A 21,512-nucleotide genomic window follows, 5' to 3' on the forward strand; every position below is an offset into this window, starting at 1 on the left:
GCATCAACACAGACAGGAAACATTATTCATTAAATTCATGTCAATGGAATAACTGAGCAATCCACCACCCATGACTAAAAGAGCACTGCAGTTTCCCGTCGAGACGATTTTCCTGTAACTCCTGGGCGGGCTGGTTTCCATAGTTACCATGGAGACGCGGCCTGTTTAAACCAAAGCCTGAGACTGCAACTGATCGAAAAACAGGAAATGAAAAAGAAGTGACAAAATAATAATAATAATAATAATAATAATAATAATAATAATAATAATAATAATAATAATAATCATAGCAAACCTGTTTATGATAAATTATTATTTAACTGAGGTAAGACACATTTGTTGTCGTACACTGGGTGTAATACTATAACTGTAAAGATACGTTTGTAAATAAGTTCATCATGCTTTAATGCTGCTATTGACGTTTTGTAATGCAAACTGTAAATTTGACACTTTTACGTTTGAATTGTAATTTACACGAATCCAGTTATACAAGTCGAAATAGTAACACTGTACTACTAGTCTAATCAGTATTCCTTTGTAGTCCAGTCTATCAAAATCACAGAGAGCATATATTAATTACAGTACCTTCTAAGGGATTTCCATGTATACCGGTGTGGTGTTATTTTGTGGTACGCGTTAAAACGTGGTACACGCTGTAGTTCCCTAATTATTTTAGCTCAGAAAACAAGGAAAACGACCATCTGAAAGGGATACGATGCCCTTAAAGTTATATATAGTATATATATATATATATATATATATATATATATATATATATATATATATATATTTTTCACAATTCAGCAAATGTATGTGACTTTAACAAATGAGCAACAAATTGGGTTATCTAAAAGTGTAAACATATACGATTTTGTAGATGAACTGCTGTTTGTCCTTTTCTTAGTGATTTGTGCAGTAGTCAGTCACAGCATTGACAGCGTACCATTTTTGGGCGTTAAACGGGTATGCGTACCACATTCTGTCCCTACACCGTCCAAGGTCAAAATCCCAACATATTTAACTTCAGACAGTACTGTATTAGATAGAGCTTTCTGATAAAGCCCCATATAAGAACATAAGAAAGGTTACAAATGAGAGGAAGTATTCGACCCATCTTGCCCATCGACCCAGCTTCTTGAAGGATCCCATGGTGCCAGCTTCAACAACAATATGAATAGATTTTAAAGAGGCTGCTAAAAGTTGTGAAATTGGTCTGATATTTACTGCCAGACCCTTCTTTTTTCCTTTGCATATTAACAAACACATATGAAGACTGTTTTAAATTGTATTCTCTAAAATACACTGCAATTATAAATTTTGAATGACCTAAATATTGTATCTTGAAAGGGCTTGAAAAGGTTGCAGATAGCTTGTATATGATGTTTCACAGCGCAGCGTGGTACAGTACAGCAGCCACATTACGACAACACTGAGTGTCATATTGCTTATATTACTATTTTAATACATAATGTAGGCTTTAATATGCAGCAGATAGGATTATCTGTCAACAAAACAGACGAGACTAAAAAGGTGAGGATATTACGTTTCTGTGCTGACTCACAGCACTTGGCTTAATCGCTATGGGAAGTCACAAATCAGTACCCCATATCTGCTCACGAAGAGGTCTTGGCAAGACTGCAACCATTAAAATAGCTACATGGTACAGTGAAACCCAGTTTAGATTTAAAGTCTAATAATGTACTGTACTTTATCAAATAAAACAGGGCCAGGTGTAAATGAATACTGAATGTAAAAAGATTGGAAAAACTGACCTTCTTGATTGTAATTTCAGCAAGAATTCTAACCTTGCTGAAATCCTATTTTGTTATTCATCAGAATTAAATTTCAGGAAACCTGTGTGCATTGCAGTACATGAGACAGTATACTGCACAAATGCCATAATGTTTAGCCAGGAGAGTAACTAACTTATATAGGACCTGGTGACTATTTTAGTTTGTTTAAATTTTAATCTTTGTTGAAAGGTTCATACTTTCTTGTCCTAACATATATTCTGTTTGTAGGCCTTACTGGAACAATGCTAGAGGAAGGGGACCTTGACGCACTCCTTGCATGCAAAGAGCAAGAATGGAAAGATCTCCAGGCTCGCCGCATCCACAGACTGGAGGCAGCACTGCGGGACACGACTGGTCAGTTGAAAGAGCAGAAAGAGAAGTTTGACAGGCTGAAGGAGGATTTCAAGTATAACCTGCGGGTCCTGGAGGAGAGAGACCAGGAGCTGGATCGCTACGATGCCATGTTCAGCCGTCTGAAGACGCTGGAGAGCACCAAGCAAGCAGAGTCCAGTGAGCTGCGCATCCAGATCGATAAGCTGCAGGAGGCTGTTTCCATAGAAACCAGAACGCGTGAAGAGCTCCAGCATCAGTACCAGCAAAGGGTTAAAGAACATCAGCTTGAATTAGAAAAAGTGCATGGGTACATTTTTATATAACTTTGTTATATTCATATGCAACAGGGTTGGGGTCAATTCCCTTTTTTCAACTCCAATTCCATTTCCACTTTTAAAAAATCAATTGCCAATTCCAGTTCATATTCCCTTCTAATCAATTCAAATTCCAAGAGTTGGAATTGATTAAAATGGAATGGATATTGGAATTGGAATTGGGAGTTGATTTTAAAAAGGAATTGGAATTAATAAAAAGTAATTGACCCCAACCCTGGTATGCCAAAGACAAAAAACAGCACTGAAGGGTGTTTGAGCCTTGCAAAGCGCACATGTTTAATTTTAAATATATTTTGTAATGATGTCCAAAGAATAAACAACACATGATCTGTCATAGCAAACTGAGCGCTTACCATGCAATAAAACATGCCATGTTAAAAATGTAGGTTAGTTTTTTGTTATATATAGCACTGTTAGATTTAAAAAATCTTCATGATGCATAGTTTATTGTGGTATCTCTCAGATTTGCTATATATATACTAAATTAAGTTACTTAACTAAGTACCTTAGGAATTAATTAAAGGTGTGGGTGATTGAAATTAACATCTTATTAATCTTATTAACGTTACATAACCACTTTTGAGTTACAGTCCAATCTCATTCTAAATCCCCTGGTACTGTGGTCTTTTAACTCCAAATCTGCTCTTCTCCACTGTTTTCACTGTTATGGTCCAGCTTTATTAAACTTAAATGGCCTCAAAGCTCAGAGGAATATTAAACTTACCAGGCCACAGACTTGCACTCTATTAATGCTGACTTAGTGAAATAGGATAGTTGTTAGAGTAACATTAACTTTTGTCTGAAATCCTTTCCATTGTTAAAAAAAAAAAAAAAATGCCCAAGAGCAAAAGTACAATATTTAATACTCACATGTGCATGCTCCATTTAATCTTGTTCTACTAGTTAAGCTAGTGCATACTGCTAACTCAAAAATGAAAAAAACTGCAGGGGAGTGCCCTACAAGGTTACAAGGGCAAGATCCTTGAACACATCCTCTGTAAATTGACCCCAGTCTGTCTTGACTATCTATACCGCAAGGTAACTGTCCTGGACATCAACCAACAAAAATAAGGACAGCTAATTCAGTAAATCATTCTGTTTTAAACCGCCTGGCACTTGCGTCACATGCATGTTTACTACGGGAAAGCTAGTTTTGAACTATCTGCCAAAAAGGATCAGTGATTCATTTCGATTTAATTCTTCATTTGATTCAGCCTGAAGGACTGTGACATCCAGCAGTATCGCCAGGAGTACGAGAAGCTGAAGCGAGAACTGGAGAGGAAGATCCAGGAGGTGGAGGGGGAGCTGGCATTGCAGAAACAGGTACCTGCCAGTGCCCACTGTAAATCAGCCATTGAATCAAGCCGGGAGAGGCCGTTCAGTTGACTGCTTTTCTGCATTTAAAAACTTATAAAAACATTCCCTGTTGGCTCAAATGATCACAGATAATATTATTGCATGAAAATAGAAGGATTGGAAGCGCCAGGCCTGGCAAATTGTTCTAAGGCTTGGAAATTTAATGAACTCTACAAGACCATGGTTGTAAACAACAACTCCCTTTGCATAGCAGTTGGAGATATGCCAGGTTCACAAGGAGCCTCACGCCTTGACAAATGATGTGTGACGTTCCAGTAAAGCTCATAATTAATTATGATTAAACCTAGCCCAAAATGCTATATAATAGCGATCTTATTTTCATTCCAAAACACCCCTACAGAATGTGATGTTTATACATGATGTTATGTCTTCCTTAGATCATTAAATCAATATACCTTGTTACCAATCCAACATTTTGATGACATTGCTTGTGGTTGGGTGACTAGGGTCTGTACTAATCATCAGCTAAAGCTTCTGACAGCTTTCTGCTGACCAGTATCTAACCTTTCATCTACAAGGTGTTTATTTTACCACCCCCTACCCCAGTGTTAGAACCCATATGAGAAAATGAAGGCACTTGGTTGTCATTTCTAACATCTGCAATGAGATCTACAGCTGTAGGTCTGGAATGCATTGTAAAACATATTTATTGTAAATCGGTTTGAGCTTTTATTTTCCTGTAAATATTGATGCTTATTGTTTGAGATTAGATAGACTACCCGGAAGCCATCAAATGACACCAAAATTGAAGATGACTCCATGCAACCTCCCCCTCGTTGTGTTTATAAGAAGAGATGTGAAAGCCTCAGGCTTTCCAGTGAGAGATGAAACCTTATTACTGCATTTAATGAAGGTCAGCTAGAGTTGTATGTAATATATCATAGTAAATGTGTGGCATAAAGCATTGAAACCTGGTGCATGCATGTGTCTGAATATAAATCACCTATTATACATTTTTCAGGAGCTGATGGTGGAGTTTGACAGTGAGATGAGAAGGAGAGAGCATGAATTCAATCTGAGAATTGATGAGATGAGCAATGTCATTTTCTCACATGAGCTCAAGGTAAATACATAAAAGATCAAATCAGCGTTTCAAATACGCAATAAGTGCAAGGTAGCAATACAAAAAGATTACAATTTTAGTTTGAAAACGAAGATCAATGTCACACATGTTGAATAGAAATATGTATTTGTTAAGGCAAAGGTAGAGAATGCTATTTTAGTTCCTGCAATATTACCAGTGAGAGCACTCTCTGTATTTATATGGGTTACTAATTAAATGTTTCCCAAATCATGCCTTTGTAGTATGGTTTTGGGAATGCTTCTATTTAATTTATGCATTTAATTTAAGGTTAAATTGCTGACAAAGGAGTTGGAGGTTCACAGAGATGCTCGAGAGGAGTGTGCTGTTTCTCTGCAAGCAGCAGAAAATATTGCCCGGGAGATGGAGAAGGAGATCAGACGCAAGGAGCTGGAGATCAAAGATGTTTCTGCTGTCAAGAACGCACGGTAACAAACACATTAAACACAAAAAAAAATTAATAGTCAAATAAATGACAAGTGTAACATGTTAAATCTGTTTTGGAGAAGGTTGGTTTTCATTAATGTAATGTTTCCTTTTTTTACTTAGGATAAAAGAACTGGAAGATAAACTTGACATGCTGGAGTTAAACTGGAAGAAAGAAGAAGAAATATTCACCAGAAAGTAAGTTTGGCTTGGGTATCATCGGAAAGGGGGTTTAAAAAATAGTAAATCACTGACGTTTTGTATATGCATTACTGTTTGCAAAGATGAAAAGAACATACAGAATACTGTCTTGTTTGATGTACAGACACCAGGAGTTGGACCGTTTTGCCCGTGAAAGGGACGCAGTGCTGGTGACAGTGAAGGAGGCCCATGCTGAGCAGGTTCGGAGCCTGGAGAAGAACCTCAGGGAGCTGCAGACCAGCCTGGAGACCCTGGAAATGGAGAAGCGGAGACTGGAGTGGAACCACACAGACACCTTGAGGGAGAAAGAAGAGCAGCTGGAAAAGTAACTTAAAGGAATCAAATGATCAAGTAGTGATAGTGTCTAAATAAATAAATCAATCAACAACAATAGTAATGTAATAAATGCTCAACAACCCATGAGGGTAATATTTTTGGAAGATGTTCAATTTTGATAGCCTCACCTTTTTTCCAGCTATTTCATCTTCCTGGTTGGTTGTTGCTGTAGTTTTGAATGCATTCTAAATTTAAAAGGTTATGTCCTGCCTTCATGCTTTCACAGTCACAATGAAAAGCACCATGCTGATTTATTTAATGCGAGTCATCCTCCATCCTTTCAATTCCCTTTGTAAGCAATTGCATTGTCTACAGCAACTCTTAGAGTTGTTTTGACAGAGCAGATCAGAGTGGAGTGCCAGTCAATGGCCTCTGCCGGGTCATCACTGATGACTTGGTTTGTGGACACAAACATTTTGTATTCTCTTTAGAATCCAGTGGATCCTGCCATGTATTATCAAGATCTAAAGTCCCTATCTACAGATTGAAATAGTACTCTCACTGCATGGCTCTTAGATTTGAATTTCCCCAGGAATGGCTGAAATTGTGAGTCTTGTTCATTCTTGCTATTTATACAGGCAGATCTCTGAGCTAATATAGCGAGGCTAGAATGAAACCTCTGTTTCTCAAGATGTAGAAAACCAGCACAATTAGTGGAACAATTGCAGAAGAGCTTGCATAATTAACATATGAACAATCAAGCTGGCATTTCTAATATTCATTGATTTTATATCCTTTCCAGGATCCGTGGTAGTCCAAACTTCACAGTGATAAGAATGAATATGTAGGTCTACACCAGTAGAAATTGTCAAGATATCGGAGATCAACAGCGTTTACTTAAGATATCCTTCGTTAAATCGGTTAAGACTATCGGGTGTGCTTTGGATAAGCATGTCTAAAAATTACTCAGGGAAAGGTAGTAAAATAGGATATGGTTTTTGCCATGCTACACAATGTCTTTAAGAAAGCTGACCTAGATATTTGCTTTAAAATAATAATAATAATAATAATAATAATAATAATAATAATAATAATAATAATAATAATAATAATAATAATAATAATAATAATAATCTTTAGCAGTTGATCTTGCATTCTAAATTTAAGACAGATTTAAAGCAGTTAAATATTTATGTCATGCACAAGCATGCATTCTCATTGTGTTCAGTAGCATGTGCTGCTCCCAGTAGTGTCAGGTGGTAGTGCCTGGTTGGTTTCTGCTGTCGCAGGAAATCACTGTTGAACAAGCAGTAGTAATCTTTGGATTAAAAAGCATAGGATGTATTCATATTCATACGACTATGATAAATCCTGATCTGCTAAATGCAAAGAACAGCTCTCCCTGTTTATTCATAACTGTTAAACTTAATTGTCTGGGTTGTAGATGAGTTGTAAAGGAGTAGCCTTTCTTTTTTGCCTGTACTAAACTAATATCTGCAGTGGCATTTGGTGTCTCACGTATACAGTAGTTTTACACCCTCTGTAACATATTGTGTTCACAATCCAGATGCAAAAGCCAACATTCTCATAGTCAATGTAAATGTTCTTTGTTGTTTTGTCCCAGGCTTCGCGGCGAGCTGGATACAATGCGATCAGGCTGGGACGCTTACATTGCTCAGGTGTCTAAGAAAACAGTTGCAAAGGACATGCAGGTCCAGTGTCTGGCAGAACAGGAGTCCAAGGTGAAGACAGAGCTGGCCAGATATAAGGAGGATGTGGAGAGGTGAGGGTCCAATATTAAAAGTATTGTTCACTTTAATTACAGGAAGTGCTGTAGTGTGTAGTAAGATTGGAATATAATATATTTAATGCTCAGTTAACATTAGTTCTTACACACACATCCCCCCCCCCCAGTGACACTGATATAGTGGAAGCCTCTGTATGTACTCTGTAATGTAATTGCTGGCACAAGTTTAACTTGAGCTGGACATTCTGTACTCTGCTTGAAAAATAAAAAGATACAAATTGCTAGCAGCTGGATGTCAGCCTGCAGAGTGTTTTGCTGAGCTAGTAACCCATGCCTGCTCTCTCTCTCTCTTTCTCTGTCTCTGCCTCAGGTACAAACATCAGCTGTCTCAAACTCTGGAGCGTGAGCGCAGTCTGGAGCAGGCCAAGGTACAAGCAGAGCTGGACTGGCAGAGACGCTGTGAGGATGCAGAGAGAGACCAGTACTTAAAAAACGAGGAGTTGATTCAGGGGCTCAGTAAAGCCAGAGATGAGGTGGGTGAGGTTTTTGAGAATTAGAATTTTAGAATGAGTATAAATTCAAATTGACAATATTATTAAGTAAAGTTTATTTGTGAAAGATTTCATGTTTGGGGCTGTCTGAGCAAGCCTGAGCGAGGTGGATTTATGTAATGAAGTCAGTATAAAAATGACCACAAGGGTTGTGCACAGCAAGTTTCTTCCCTTTAGAAACAAGGAGCTTGGTAAACAAGTCCAGTGGATAATCTATGACATACTAACTGTTTTATGTGGGAAGCAATTACCACTGAACACACCAAGTGGTTGTTTTTAATATTGACCTCATTAAAGAAATCCACTTTGTTTCGCTGTTGTTCAGAGAAAGTATAGTTTAGTAGAAAAGCATTTCATCTTCTCTTAATGCTTTTATGTTCAAGTACAGTTTACATATGAGATATACATTACAATAAAACAGCCTTCAATAAAATAAATTTAAAGTTAAAATGTCATTAGCTTTGCTTTAGTATGTTGGATTTTCAAACTGTGGTGCGTATGTTAGTTTAGTTCAAGCTGCTAAGTTTCCTTAGAATCCAGGGTATCCACGGGACAGATGTATATCACAATGGTGTAGGTACACAGTAACCTGAAGTTCAGGATGTACCCTCCTTTCCAGGCAATGGCTGAACTTCGGGAGAAGGAGCGGGAGCTGCAGGATATGAATGTGCTGGTGCAAAGTGTGACCATCGAGAGGGACCAGTCCGTGGCTGCTTTACACAAACATGGATTTCATTCTGAGAGAGAGACACAGGTAGAGGTGATGTTGACCGAATACATTTTTAGGATAGCCCTTTCCTAATATGTTAGCACATTTCCAATATGTTGAATTACTCAAAATATTTACAAGGCTTTAAATACCACTTTGGGAGTCATTTGCACAATGACAAGCTCGGTTGAGCTTATCCAGCCAAAACAACTGATATAGCATTAATAAACTAGTTATAAAGCACTGTTCATGGAGGATAAAAAATTTAAGGTAAAATGAACAAGCACTAATAAATACATGTCTTATGTGTAGGCTTAGTTAATCCAATTCACACATTAAAACCATCAATAGTAGCAGTGTCGTGATTTGAGAGGCATTGTTTAAAGTAGATTCATGTGAATCATCACCTTTTTTTGTTTGTTTTTGCTGGCACATCATAAATGCCAATTTGTATATGCTATTTAGAATTGCAAAGAGAGAAACAAATACAACAGAATATATTGTGAGTAAGTTTATCAATCCTGGAAGCTAACCAGAACTGAAATTTGGGAACAGTGCTTGTTGCCCCTTAACAGAAAGCTTGCGTCATGAAACTGCATACATATTGCTGTCTGCTTGAGCGAGTAAGTATATAGGAGGAGGGTTGTTTCCAGGAATACAAAGATAAAAAGGTCACTCTGAAATCGTTATGAATGCATTGTACTATTCATAAACATTCTGGCACACGTCTTGTAGACCATTCAGTCCTGTAGAACATTCAGTAACAAAATTGTAAATAACAAAAAGACTCACTAGGGACAAGAAATAAAGAGCTATATTAAAATGCATTTTCTTTATTACTTCTGGCTTTAAAATATAAAACAAAAATGACTTGGAACACATCCCCAGCTGAGTGCAGGAAACCGTGCTGGGGCAGATACATTGTGAAAGAAGCTGCCATGTACTCTTCTATCCCCTTAGCTGGCTCGGCTGCTTCGGTGCTTTGTGCCTATTGAATTTGCATAGGTCCATCAGTGGGTGGGGTGGGGTGGGGTGGGGGGTGCTGTTTATATATAGCTTGGCTGCAAAATGAGTTATTTCAAAAGGAACTGAAACTGATGAGAGAATGTGTAAATAATAAAACTCATAAAATGACATTCTCCTTGGTAGTTTTTTTTTTTTTTTTTTTTTTATTGCATTTCAATACCAGATTCCACACAGACAGAAGCCTCCCTCTAAGCCTAGTTTACATGCAGATATTTTAAAAATGTCTTCATTGCTGCGGTACCTTGGCCTGGGTTTCCCTGGAGACATTGTGCTTTTCAACATAAACTCTTGTCTGGAGAGAACATCCATTGGAAACGGAGGGAAGTTCGATATCATAAAGCTTTAGCCTATTTATTGTTATTAAACCGTTATTTATTGTAGCTGCACTATGTCCTTGGTTATTTGGAATTCCTCCTGACAGAAAGCTTAGAAATAGAAGGTAATAGTGGTTGTATTCCGGAAGAGCTAGGCAAGTCAGGGCAAGTGAGAACAGGGATTATTTTCCTGTTGACAAATACAGACACTCCTTGTTTTTTTTTTTTTTTAAACTGATATAAAACAAAAGGAGCTTACAAAGTGAGCTAACTTTCATCAGGATTTTCAAAAGTTGGCTTTTGTGGACTCATAATACACCTGTCAATCCAGCTGACCATTATTATTCAAATTTTCCGCTCTGTATCATAAGGTGAAATGAATAACATAATAATCTGCCTGTTATAAAAAGAGGCTTTTCTTGGAAACAACAGAGATTAACTGCATAACAATATGAAAATGTGTTTGCATGTAAAATCACTTTCCCAATACATATTTAATATGATTGTATTTAGTACCGATAGTACCACCTGGTGAATGAATATTGCAGGCGCACAGATGTGGTTTGTTTTTTATGAACAGATTAAAAAAAAAAACTGCCATTCAGTGTTGATACTATGGATTGAACAATGTTGTCTTTCCCTAATATTATGATACGTGAGTCAAAATCTCCTATATAATAAGGTAAAGGTAAATATAAGGTAAAATGTAGTCAAGTTACACATTTTACCCTAGAGAAGTGTTTTGGGTTTTTTTTTTTTTTTTTTTGTGGATGAGCAATTCCCATTAATAAATCAAATTGGACATTTGTGAATTTGAAATCCTTTTAGTTTTGTTTTTGCAATAAATAAAAAATGTTTACTCAAACAAATCAAAAAAGATCTTAGCAGTAAATGGAACTTTGTTTATAATAGTGCCATCTAGTGGGGATTTATCATACCTTCTTTATTGCAGTTTTCCTGCAAAGAGATTGGATAGTACTTTTGAGTGTTAGGATTGCATTGGTGTTTTTAAGAAGTTTTTGTGTGTTGATATACAGCATTGATTCAGTAAAACAGATTCCCTTATGCTAAAATGACCTCCCTTCATAGAATGTCTGCTGTTGCAATGTCACAGATGAAAAGCACATCTGATGTAGTTTAAATCTTCAAAAGAATGAAAATATTACAATTTATTTCCTTTCAGTTGTGGTATCTGGGAAATTGAATTAGGGTAAGTGCTGTCCACAGTTTATATCATTTTTATTTTGTTTTCTTTCTAGGGGAAAGGCTTTGAGCAGGGGGTGCTGACAGAAGGCGATTTCCCCTCAGAAGAGATCCGCAGACTGCAGCAGCAGAACAGCAGCCTGCGTGCCGTCATCGCCGAGATGAGAAAAGAGATGGAAACACTCAACGAGCTGATCCCAGCAGCCACTAGTGCTGCCAGGTCACATGACACCAGCGTGTCAATCACAGAGCCCAAGGTGAAGCCTGACGTCTCTTTGGGCCCCTTCACACCAGGTAAAACATGAAGTATCTAGACGTGCAAGTGCTTTCTTTATTATTTTTTATCACTTCTATAGAATTGTACAAAGTGATGGTACAGAAACAGACCATCTGCCCTATTAGAAACCATGTTAACGGTTATTTTGTCACTGAAGCCTTGTGGATTATTCTACACCCTGATTTAAGACAGAACTGCATGTTCCACAGAGTACATCAGGTCTCTAGAAGACGAAGTAAAAGAGTTGAAACAGAAATGCAGACGGCAGGAGGAACAGCTGGAGGAGGCATTAAAGGCTCCCAGTAAGACATCAGCCCCTTTCCCAGGATTCCCAGTCTCTGCAGACAATGCTTACCTCCAGAATCACACTCGCACTCTCAATGAGACCATAGGTACATTTCAATGGTTCTGTAAAATTGATGGCATTGTATTTCCTTATTCTCCATCCCTTCCAACGATGTAAAAGATCATCTGTTCTCATTCTCAACTTCCAACTGTAAAATCCACAAATGAATTTAGCAACAGTGCAGGGTCACTGAATTATTCAGTTCTTTGACAGTGTTTTGTGAGATAATGTTAATTGTTTAATAAAAACTGTTGTGACAATCAAAGGACACAGAGACAAACAAACAATCCCAGTAACACTTGCCTAATATAATAATATATACAGAGTTATGTTAAATAATGTACTTATCAAGTTTCTCTTTTAAAAAGTTTATTTTAAAGTCGTTAACTGTTGTCTCTCTTGTAGGCGGTCTTAGAGCTGAAAAAGTCTCCATTGCTGCAACTTTGAAAAAACAGGAGGCCAGGGTCGCTTATCAGGAGTCCATGGTGACTCAACTCACACAGCAGGTAAAATCACAGTGTGAGGATTGCTTTCCTCTCTCCCCCTGTATGTCTGTCTAGGTTGGAGTTTAATGTTCATTTAGTAGAGAAATTTACCAAAGAGGTTTGCTGCAAGTACAGTTTATTCTGCAGGTGGTTCAAAGAGACAGGAAAGAAACAGAAAAAAAATAGGAGATACTGTATATCAGAAACATAATTAATGACTTGCAACATATGTTTCTGACTCTCTCTTCTAGGTACGTCTGAAGCAGAATGAATGTGATGAGCTTCGTTACAACCTGACCAATCAGACAAAGAGGAGTGATGTGGAGATAGCTGGGCTGCGGGATCACATAGCGGGACTAGAGTTACAACTGGCTGAAGCACGCAAGGAGGCGGAGGAGTACTTCAAGGGTAACCTGCAGCAAAACCTGGAGACTGTTGCTCTGGGGAATGAAGTGAGAGCAACCTTCAGATTTTAAAAGTGGGCACCACACTTTCCAATTAGATGTGGAACAGATCAGGCTATTGGGGAAATTACTGTATTGTGGTGGTTGCCTATAAAGCTGTCTTTAAGAAGTATTTTAATATAACACAATACGCTATGATTAATACCTCTATGGTTACTTCCTAATGGCTATGATGAATGTTAAAACATATTGTACCCAGAAGAAAAAGCGTGAGTCCACAATATAGTGAACTAAAACACATAATTTATTTACAAAATCAGCTTCTTCAGTTAGCTGTCATGCATGAGACACATGTGGTATGCATGCTGTATTATTCCTAGTTAGTTTAATCCGATCATTTTGAAGAGGAACAAACAATATAGTGTCAAGGATAAACCTTATCTGAATATTGCAGAATTAATGATGAGGCAGTACATTTTTTGCAACAGATGATTCTAACGAACCTGATTGGCTGCCTGATGTCAGGCCTGGTCTGCAGCACTTTGCAGAACAGTCTTCTGTTACACCATATGATTTAGTTCACTACTGTGGAAGCAGTTCTACTTACTGAATAACAATTGCCAGAAAATCTACAGTTGTTGCTGTTTTGTTTTCCATTGTTAAAAAGTTTGCCCTTTTATCTCCCAACATTCCTAGTTATTATGTCCCATTTTTTTTGTATACAAGTACATATTCTCAATTTTAAGTTAAACTGGACATTGGGAGGTGAGCTAAAAGAACTACTTGTCTAACCACAAGAAGCAAAAGACAAATTCCTAGACAGATAGCAAGACAGTGAACAGAGACGAGCTTCAGCAGTGAAAACCTACCATTGTATAAACTATGTTTACCTACAGTGCATTTTACCTAGGTTTTTTTTGTTATGTTTGCAAACTGTCCCCCAACTTTCAGCTTCTACTTGTTGTGTACTGTATAGTCATGATACACACTTAAAATGATCAGGTTTTTATTTTATATTTTTTTTGCTTCTAGGTTTCAGCCTTGAAGTTAGACATTGCAAGTCGACGAGCCCCAGTTGTGGTTGAACAGGTACCTCTCTACTTTGTAAATCTAAAAACTATCTTGGGATTGTCTACATTTCTGCTCATAGTAAATCCTACAATGCAGTAACTCAGTTGAGGAAATGGCCTTAAAGTTTCAGTATTTGCCCTTTGTAAGCCTTTTTGAAACTCCTGCATATGTATTGCCCTCACTTTGTAGCTTGGCACGTGGCCCGCAATACACCCAAGCTAGAATGACTGGCTTTTCATGACAGAGTGCAGCTGTGGTGATAACACTTTTGTTTTTACTTAAATAGTTGCTGCTTATGTACAAACCATAATCAAACCAATTAAAACTGGTTCTAAAATCACTTACTTTTGTTAAAAGTGACACACTGTAACTTTAGGTAAAGTGTCACGGAATTCCTAATAACTCACTATACAAATGGAAAACTTTTTTTAATAAACACGCCCCCTGTGCGGGGCGGTGTGCACATGGTTCTGTTCCAGTTAAATTGCACAAGCTCTTGTTATTTCATCAGCTGTTTGTTCCTTTCCATTATGAAACCCCTTACTTATGTTGCACTTTTAAATGGTAAAGAAATCACTGAAGCTGTAAATGTGTTATTTTTCTGCATTTAATGTAAATCCTGAATTAACACAGGGTTAACAAACTCTTAAAATCAAGCTGTGTACATCAGTAGTTTGCAATCACCAGCCTTGTCGTTCGACCCTAGCAAAACTCATATCATCTGAAGTTGTTGTTAAGTGTAACTTCTTGTTATCGGGTTTCTGCTGGTCGTGGTGAAGTGAAGAAGAAACACAGATGTTAACTGTTAATCTGCTTTGTCTCACATCATGCATCACGCTAGGGAAGTAAGACTAAATTTGCTCAAGGAAAATACGTAAACTATCTGTAGATCTGTGCTGTATGAAGTCATTTCTTTGCTTAGAAAAAAAAATAAATCATCTCTGTGCCATGCCGGCTCAGTAAACCAGCCTCTCTGATGCCTTGAGAGTGGAGACATACCGTCTCTCTACCAGCGCAACTCAGAATACCATCAACTGAGGCGTGTGCCTCTGACTACCTTTGATTTGTTGACTAAAGCTCTTTTGATTGAAACCACCTGAAGAAGACTGGCCTATTATTTTTAAGAAGAAATTGAATCTTACACCTTCTTTAAGGTTCCCTTTCGGCTGCATTGCGGTACTGAGTTGTAGTTCTCAGTCACTGTCAGTGACTATTTCTGTTGTACTTAAATCATTAAGGTGCACAATGTTTTTTTTGTCTTTTTCTGCTTGCCTTTCAAGAGTGAAATGGTCAGTCAGTTGCAGGATGAAATTCTGCTTTTGCGGCAACAGCTGTATGCGTCAGGCCCGGGAGCCAGTCTCAGCAGGTACGAGAAAGCGAATGTGCAGACGTTACAGGCCAAACTGAAGCAGGCGGTACGATACATCTCCCAGCTCACTCGGGACAAGCAGCAACTGATTGAGATGGGAAACAAGCTGCGGGCTGAGCTGGCAGGAGCTGGGCTGCAAGGTAAGTATAGAAACTGCTGGAATGGAAACCATACCGTAATATATATTTATTTTTATATAGCGTCTTTCATAGTGGACCACAATCACAAAGCGCTTTACACCCTTAATCCAGCAGTGCTGCATCTCAAGAGCTTTATCTGTTAATGCTTTTAGGGTAAAAGCCCTTTTACAGTGTAGAATGTCTTTTGGAATTGGCATCAAGTGTGTTGAGTTGCTTTTTAAGAAATAAGCCCTCCACCACAAAAATAACGGCTCCACATTATGGGTTCAAAATAACTGGTTTTACAAACTGCTTTCCAATAAAGCAGTAATGACAGGATTTGTTTTGGTTCTTCATTATTAAGACGTCAGTATTGGATCACTGCATCGGTTGGATTTTTAAAAGCTGTCAATTGGACGAGTGGGGGGATGGGTTAAAGGATCATTATCGTCAAACCTCTTTCATATAAATGTATTGATTCCACTAAAATGAATAGTTTGGTTAATGAATGTGTATCAGGATGTATTTTGAACAGCTTCCTTTTCAGGTTCACAGCCCACTGGTTCAGTATATACCTCTGAACCAACTGCCGGCCCCTCCACCATTGTCTCCCAGTCTCCTAAAGGGCTGGCTCGTGAAGCTCAGAACCGCCTCACTGCATTGGAACAACTCCAGTACGAGCTCACTGCTCAGGTACAGTAACCCCGCTGCTCTGGTCCAGATTGATTTTCATCTCTGAGTAAAGGAGCAATGCAGCAAGGAGTGAAAAAATGTGGATTTGGAGACAAATATATATTCTAAATTAGCAGTAGAATGGGGAATTTTGACAGGGATGAAATGGCTGTATTAAAGACAGACATTCATATACTGTAACATACATTAAATTCACAAAGTTGAAACGCTATAATTAAACATATTTTTGAAGTAGATCGTGATTTTCAGCATGTTGATTTCTTTTTTGTTTAATTTTTAAGGACACGCTTGTTTAAAGTACATCAAACAGACTTTGCTAGCTGGCCTGTTTGCTGCTCTGTTGGTAAACAATTCAGAGATGTGAGATCAATAACACCAGGTGGCATTAAAGATGCAGGGAAGCTACACTGAAATGATTGCTTTCATAGAGTAGGAAACTGCAATGGTCGCTTAAAGTGAACTTGATCACTCATTTTCATTGTAAATAAATCCTTTAATGCTCTCTTTGTCTGATAGGAGCTGCAGTATGCACAAAGGGATCAGTATAAAAGACACCCCCTGATTTTACACCCTACGTCTTCAGAGAGTGAGGATGGAACAAAAGGAAAGAGGAGCAATCCAATGGGCCAGCATGCAAGGGCTGGCGATGGTGATAAGGCATGTTCATATTTAAAGGGGTACAGGGCTTTGGAACTATAAACACTGGTGTACATTTTAAGTAATACTAACTGTACAACTAGGGCAGGAAACCTTGAAATTGATTAGTGTTCTTAGTACAATTTTATCAATGCACCAGTGCATTTAAAGTTTTATTTATATGTTTACAAATATAGTATAACATACTGTAGATGTCATTTTTCAGCTTATGTGTTAAATGTTTTCCACCTAGAATTCTCCAGCAACCAGAGTACATATTATGCATTAAGATATTTCCATATCTATATTGGGAGCCTTTGTACTTTTTTCAATCCTGTTAATAACATGATAAATCATCTGTTGCTAAGCAGCAGACCATAGGAAGCAAGAAAGAGACTACACCTCCAGAATTGAGCCAGTCACCACAGCTCATCAGACCTGAGTACAGCCAACTGTATCCTGAGACGAGGCCTCTCTCCAGCCAATCGCAACCCCTGATGTCATCTTTCGGAGCAGACAGTTCTCTCCAGGATATCTGGCAGATGTTAGACAGAGGTTCAAGTCCGTCTATCTGCACGCCCCGGGAAGGCACAGAGCAAGGTACTGTCTGTGGGGACATAGATGTGTGTGTCCTCTCCCGTAAGGTATTAAATTGCTACATAGGACATGTGTGTCAAATGACACTTAATAATAAACTATGGTAATTAAAATGCAATTATGTATGCATTACCATGTTTTATTATTGAAATAATAATTCCACATTTAATTATAACATTTTACGGAACACCCTGCAAGGTTTAAAAGAAATCCCTTTCATTACCTTTAATGTGTCACATGTTGTCCATATAACAGCGTTATAGTTTTAAACATACTGCCTCTTCTGAAATTTGTAATCACAAATAAATCAACCGGGCAGTACATTTCTCAACATTTACAGAGGAGCATTCGCCAGGGGAAAAAAAAGTGTTTTACAGAGAGCAGTGAATCCAGAGCACACTCCCTTCGGCAACAATGCTGATTTTCTGTTCCCACAGTGACACTCATTTCAGTCAAAGCATCAGGAGCATGCACTGGCTACAATGAGATGTTCAGAAGTAAAAAACATTTCTCTCCCAGGGCACATGATTCTGAACTATCTAAACAATTTGGAATACTGTATGTTGAAAAAGAAAAAAAATCAGCAAGCACAGCAAAAAAAAAGTTATATGTCTCTTGTAAACACCGCAAGGGGTTCTGCAGAACTTTAAACTCCTGATTAACATTATATGCTGCTATTATATATTATTATTATATATATCGGTATAAAAATGAAATGTATGCAGTGCAGATGATAGACCGTCAAGCTGTTGCTGTTAAGAAATTATTCATCAAACTGTTGACCCGTGGAATGTAGATTCCGATATGGAAGTTCTCTGGATTATTCTTATTAAAACGTGGGTATTTAGAGCCACAATACTTGACGTGCAAGAAAATATGAATTGTCCTTGACATTTTTAAAGTTGGCAGTAGTTCATGTTAAAGTTTTCTGACTGTACTCTTTGACTGTGCTCTGGCAGGTTTGCAAGGACAGTAGTTAGCTAATGGGTATTGGCATAGACTTTATTAGCCTGAGGTTGTACTGTATCTGATCAGGTTTTCACCTTAAAAGTTTACAGCCTGTGTGTTGTAATAGCAGACCAGTTTCACAATTGGCTTAGCTTTGTAGGGTCAACCCTTTTACACTTTAAAATGAGCAGAATGAGAAATAACATAGAGCACATGCTAAACTCTTTGTTTGTGTTAGAAGACATTTTTAACTGATCAATTATTACTGTGCCCAACAATGAAAACAATTAACAAAATCCAAAACTCTCTGTGTGATGTAATTTACCCTTTAAATGAGGGGCTCTACTTCACAACTCAAGGGCACTTGACCACCAAGTCATTACATTCATGCAAAACAATCTTGCTTTGGTATTGCAAATTTACTAAGGCTGCTCAGAAAAAATATAATTAAGAAAAGAATAACACTGTTATCTTTTACAAAACTGTTTTAGTCGGTAGTCTGTAGTCTGAACCAGTTGTACTGGACATTTCTAGCTTGCACCACTCTGCTACTTTATTGATTGAAGCAGACTGATATGCACATTCTGGCCAGCTGACAAAATGCTGACTAGAGTATTGCATTAGGTATGTATGAAATTAGCAAGCAAAGTACAAGGGAGCTCAGGGACTGGAAGTAAGAGTACTTGAACAAGGTGATGCATGTAGTGTTGGCTATGTCTATTGTCATTACACAAGGCTCATTTTATCATATCTCTGATGCACTGTGTTGCAATAAAGAGTTCATTTCACAGTATAATATTTCATAAAAAAGTACAAATAAATGACTTTCATGCCATGGTTGTATATGAATAAACTTAATAAAATATGAGGATTATTTTCTAGGTTTTCTAGGTTCCAGTTTGGACAATTATGCTTAAATCAACCTCTGGTGTAACAAACAATTAGCTATCTGTATTAAGCCTCACTGTATTTAGGATTAATTTTATAGCAGATTATCGCATAGGAGTTGCATTGTATTTGAACATCACGCTGCTCAGATGTGACTGTCTGGTTCAGATATTGATCTATAACAGATGATATCTAGTTACAAATTAAACAGCAGGAGATAACTGTACACAAGAGTTCTGAATTGACTGATTGATGGGTAACAGAATGGTGAAACAGCACTCTTGGCCAAGGTATGCTATGCTTTTGCTCCATTGCAAACTTATTTTTCTTTTGCCTATCTACAGTTTCAAAATATATCACTTACTAAATGAGTTAGCAGCACAAAATAAACCTTTGTGTAATTTAAATGCAGGCCAACACAGATTGTGTATTTCTCAATTGTTAGAGCTGTGTTTTAAAAAAAATAATAAATGTTAACATAATTACATGAAGCTTTGCCTATAAATCAAGTGAACATAGAAACAGCTGTCTCCTTCGAATATCGAAGTACATTTGTCCACATATAAATTAAACCCCAGAGTTTTTATTTGTCTTTTTTGTTTTTGCACAGTAGGAGCTGGCAGAAGCAGTGGTGCAGTGGTAGAGAGAGGAGGTCCTGTAATGAATTTCAGCTGCCGTGGCTCAGGAGGTGGGGTTAGCGTTCAAGGAAGAAAAGCAGAGTTTCAGGAGGGAAAGAAAACAGGGAAACCATTGAGTGAATCAGTAGTGAAGCAAAAACGAACTGCAAAGATACGGAACTACAATATAAAACACTGAGTGGAGAAAACATAAGGATTGCGTACAATCTAAGTACAACCTAGTTGAATTAATTGTGTACATTGTACAGTTTGTATACTTTGATGCATTTTTAAAAATATTTTTACAATTATATTTTTGTAGGTCATTACTGTACTTTGTGACAATTGTCTCCTCTCTTACAAATAATGTGTAAACCAATAAAAATTAAACATATGTATGGATATTGGGTTTGTGCCACAGAAACCTACAACTGCGGGAAAAGCTGTGAACACTGCCTTAGACTGATTTCTTATTGAACTCAAGTTTAAAGGTTTGCACGTGAACACCCACATATTATATCCAATGTGTAGTTCCGTTATGTTCCAAGTCCCATGAACTTTAACTGCAGAGAAATGCACAAAGTGTCTTTAGTGGTTCAGTACTTCATACTTTTGTGACATGTGTAATAAAACAAATCTTGTTACTTACAATGTCCTTTATGATTGATTTATTTATTTATTTATTAATTAAATTGCACTATAATAGTGTGAGACTGCAACTACATGTCAAAGGCTATGCTATTGTACATGAGGGCACTACATGTTACAGACTGGGCTTGGCACCAATGTACATTTTATTGGCAATCTTGGATTGAGCATTTTTTCAGGATTTAGAACATTGTTCTTTTCAGCTATGGTCTGATATTCTGGTCAATTCAGTTTGAATTGCTTATTCGTTCTGCTTTATTCTAATATACCAGTCTTTGGGCCATGCTCTAACTTTTGCTCTAAATCATTTTGAAATAAAAGCAAGTGAACCTGTTTCTAGAAGTGAATAGTAGTGTCAGTAGCTTGGTTACAACACTTAACCTTGTACTTCATTCACTGAGATGCATTCCCTACAAGATGGAAACATTTGGGATTCTTGAAGCTTTCTGTCACTTTGTAGGGTGACCAGGTTTAGTCAGGACAGTCCCGGTGTGCTGGCATTTCTCAATCTTAAAAAAAAAAAAAAAAAAGCAGCCTGGTTTTCATCCACTTACTTGGTCAAAATAACACAAACAGCCACATCCTGTACAACTATATAAATAATAAATAAATACTAAGAGCAACAGGATGGCTACTTAAATGGCCAATAATAGCCTACACTTAAGAGGTTTAATTAGACTTATCAATTATTTAATGTTTCCCAGTTTTTACCTCTGAAAAATGTAGTCACCCTACTTTGTTTCTCCTGTGTGTGTGTGTGTGTGTATATTATATATATATATATATATATATATATATATATATATATACATACATACATACATACATACATACATACATACACACACACACCAAGGTAAGTTTACCACCTTTTCACATCTTATAAAAGGAATAGCACTCAGAACCACAAGTAGGTTTTTATCAAGGCAGGTGTGTATATTTATTTACACAAAACAAAACCTTACTCCTCCAAGGAGTGCTTACTAAACTTTTCCCCAAGTTCCAACTACGACTGGCCAGCTAAGCCGTTTCCCAGTAAACA

At 37.5% G+C, this 21,512-nt stretch overlaps 1 protein-coding gene across 4 annotated transcripts; it reads left to right on the forward strand.

Annotated features, from left to right (window-relative positions):
- Positions 1–297: 297 nt before the first annotated feature.
- On the forward strand, positions 298–20,435 carry ccdc57 (coiled-coil domain containing 57). 4 transcript variants are annotated; one of them, XM_041219801.1, is made up of 20 exons: positions 299–325; positions 2,022–2,433; positions 3,676–3,784; positions 4,800–4,901; positions 5,190–5,347; positions 5,469–5,543; positions 5,671–5,871; positions 7,447–7,605; positions 7,940–8,102; positions 8,740–8,874; positions 11,429–11,666; positions 11,859–12,041; positions 12,401–12,501; positions 12,732–12,932; positions 13,917–13,973; positions 15,236–15,464; positions 15,979–16,136; positions 16,653–16,793; positions 17,144–17,372; positions 19,816–20,435. In XM_041219801.1, exons 2-20 carry the CDS (start codon positions 2,036–2,038, stop codon positions 20,019–20,021), a joined length of 3,243 nt encoding a protein of 1,080 aa, XP_041075735.1. In that variant the 5' UTR covers positions 299–325; positions 2,022–2,035; the 3' UTR covers positions 20,022–20,435. The 4 variants fall into 4 exon arrangements, with proteins under 4 accessions (XP_041075738.1, XP_041075735.1, XP_041075736.1 ...); XM_041219802.1 differs by having other exon boundaries at positions 19,819–20,435; XM_041219803.1 differs by having other exon boundaries at positions 15,991–16,136.
- Positions 20,436–21,512: the final 1,077 nt, after the last annotated feature.

The sequence above is a fragment of the Polyodon spathula genome, chromosome 20 (assembly GCF_017654505.1).
Source record: "Polyodon spathula isolate WHYD16114869_AA chromosome 20, ASM1765450v1, whole genome shotgun sequence".
In the NCBI taxonomy this organism is placed as follows: domain Eukaryota; kingdom Metazoa; phylum Chordata; class Actinopteri; order Acipenseriformes; family Polyodontidae; genus Polyodon; species Polyodon spathula.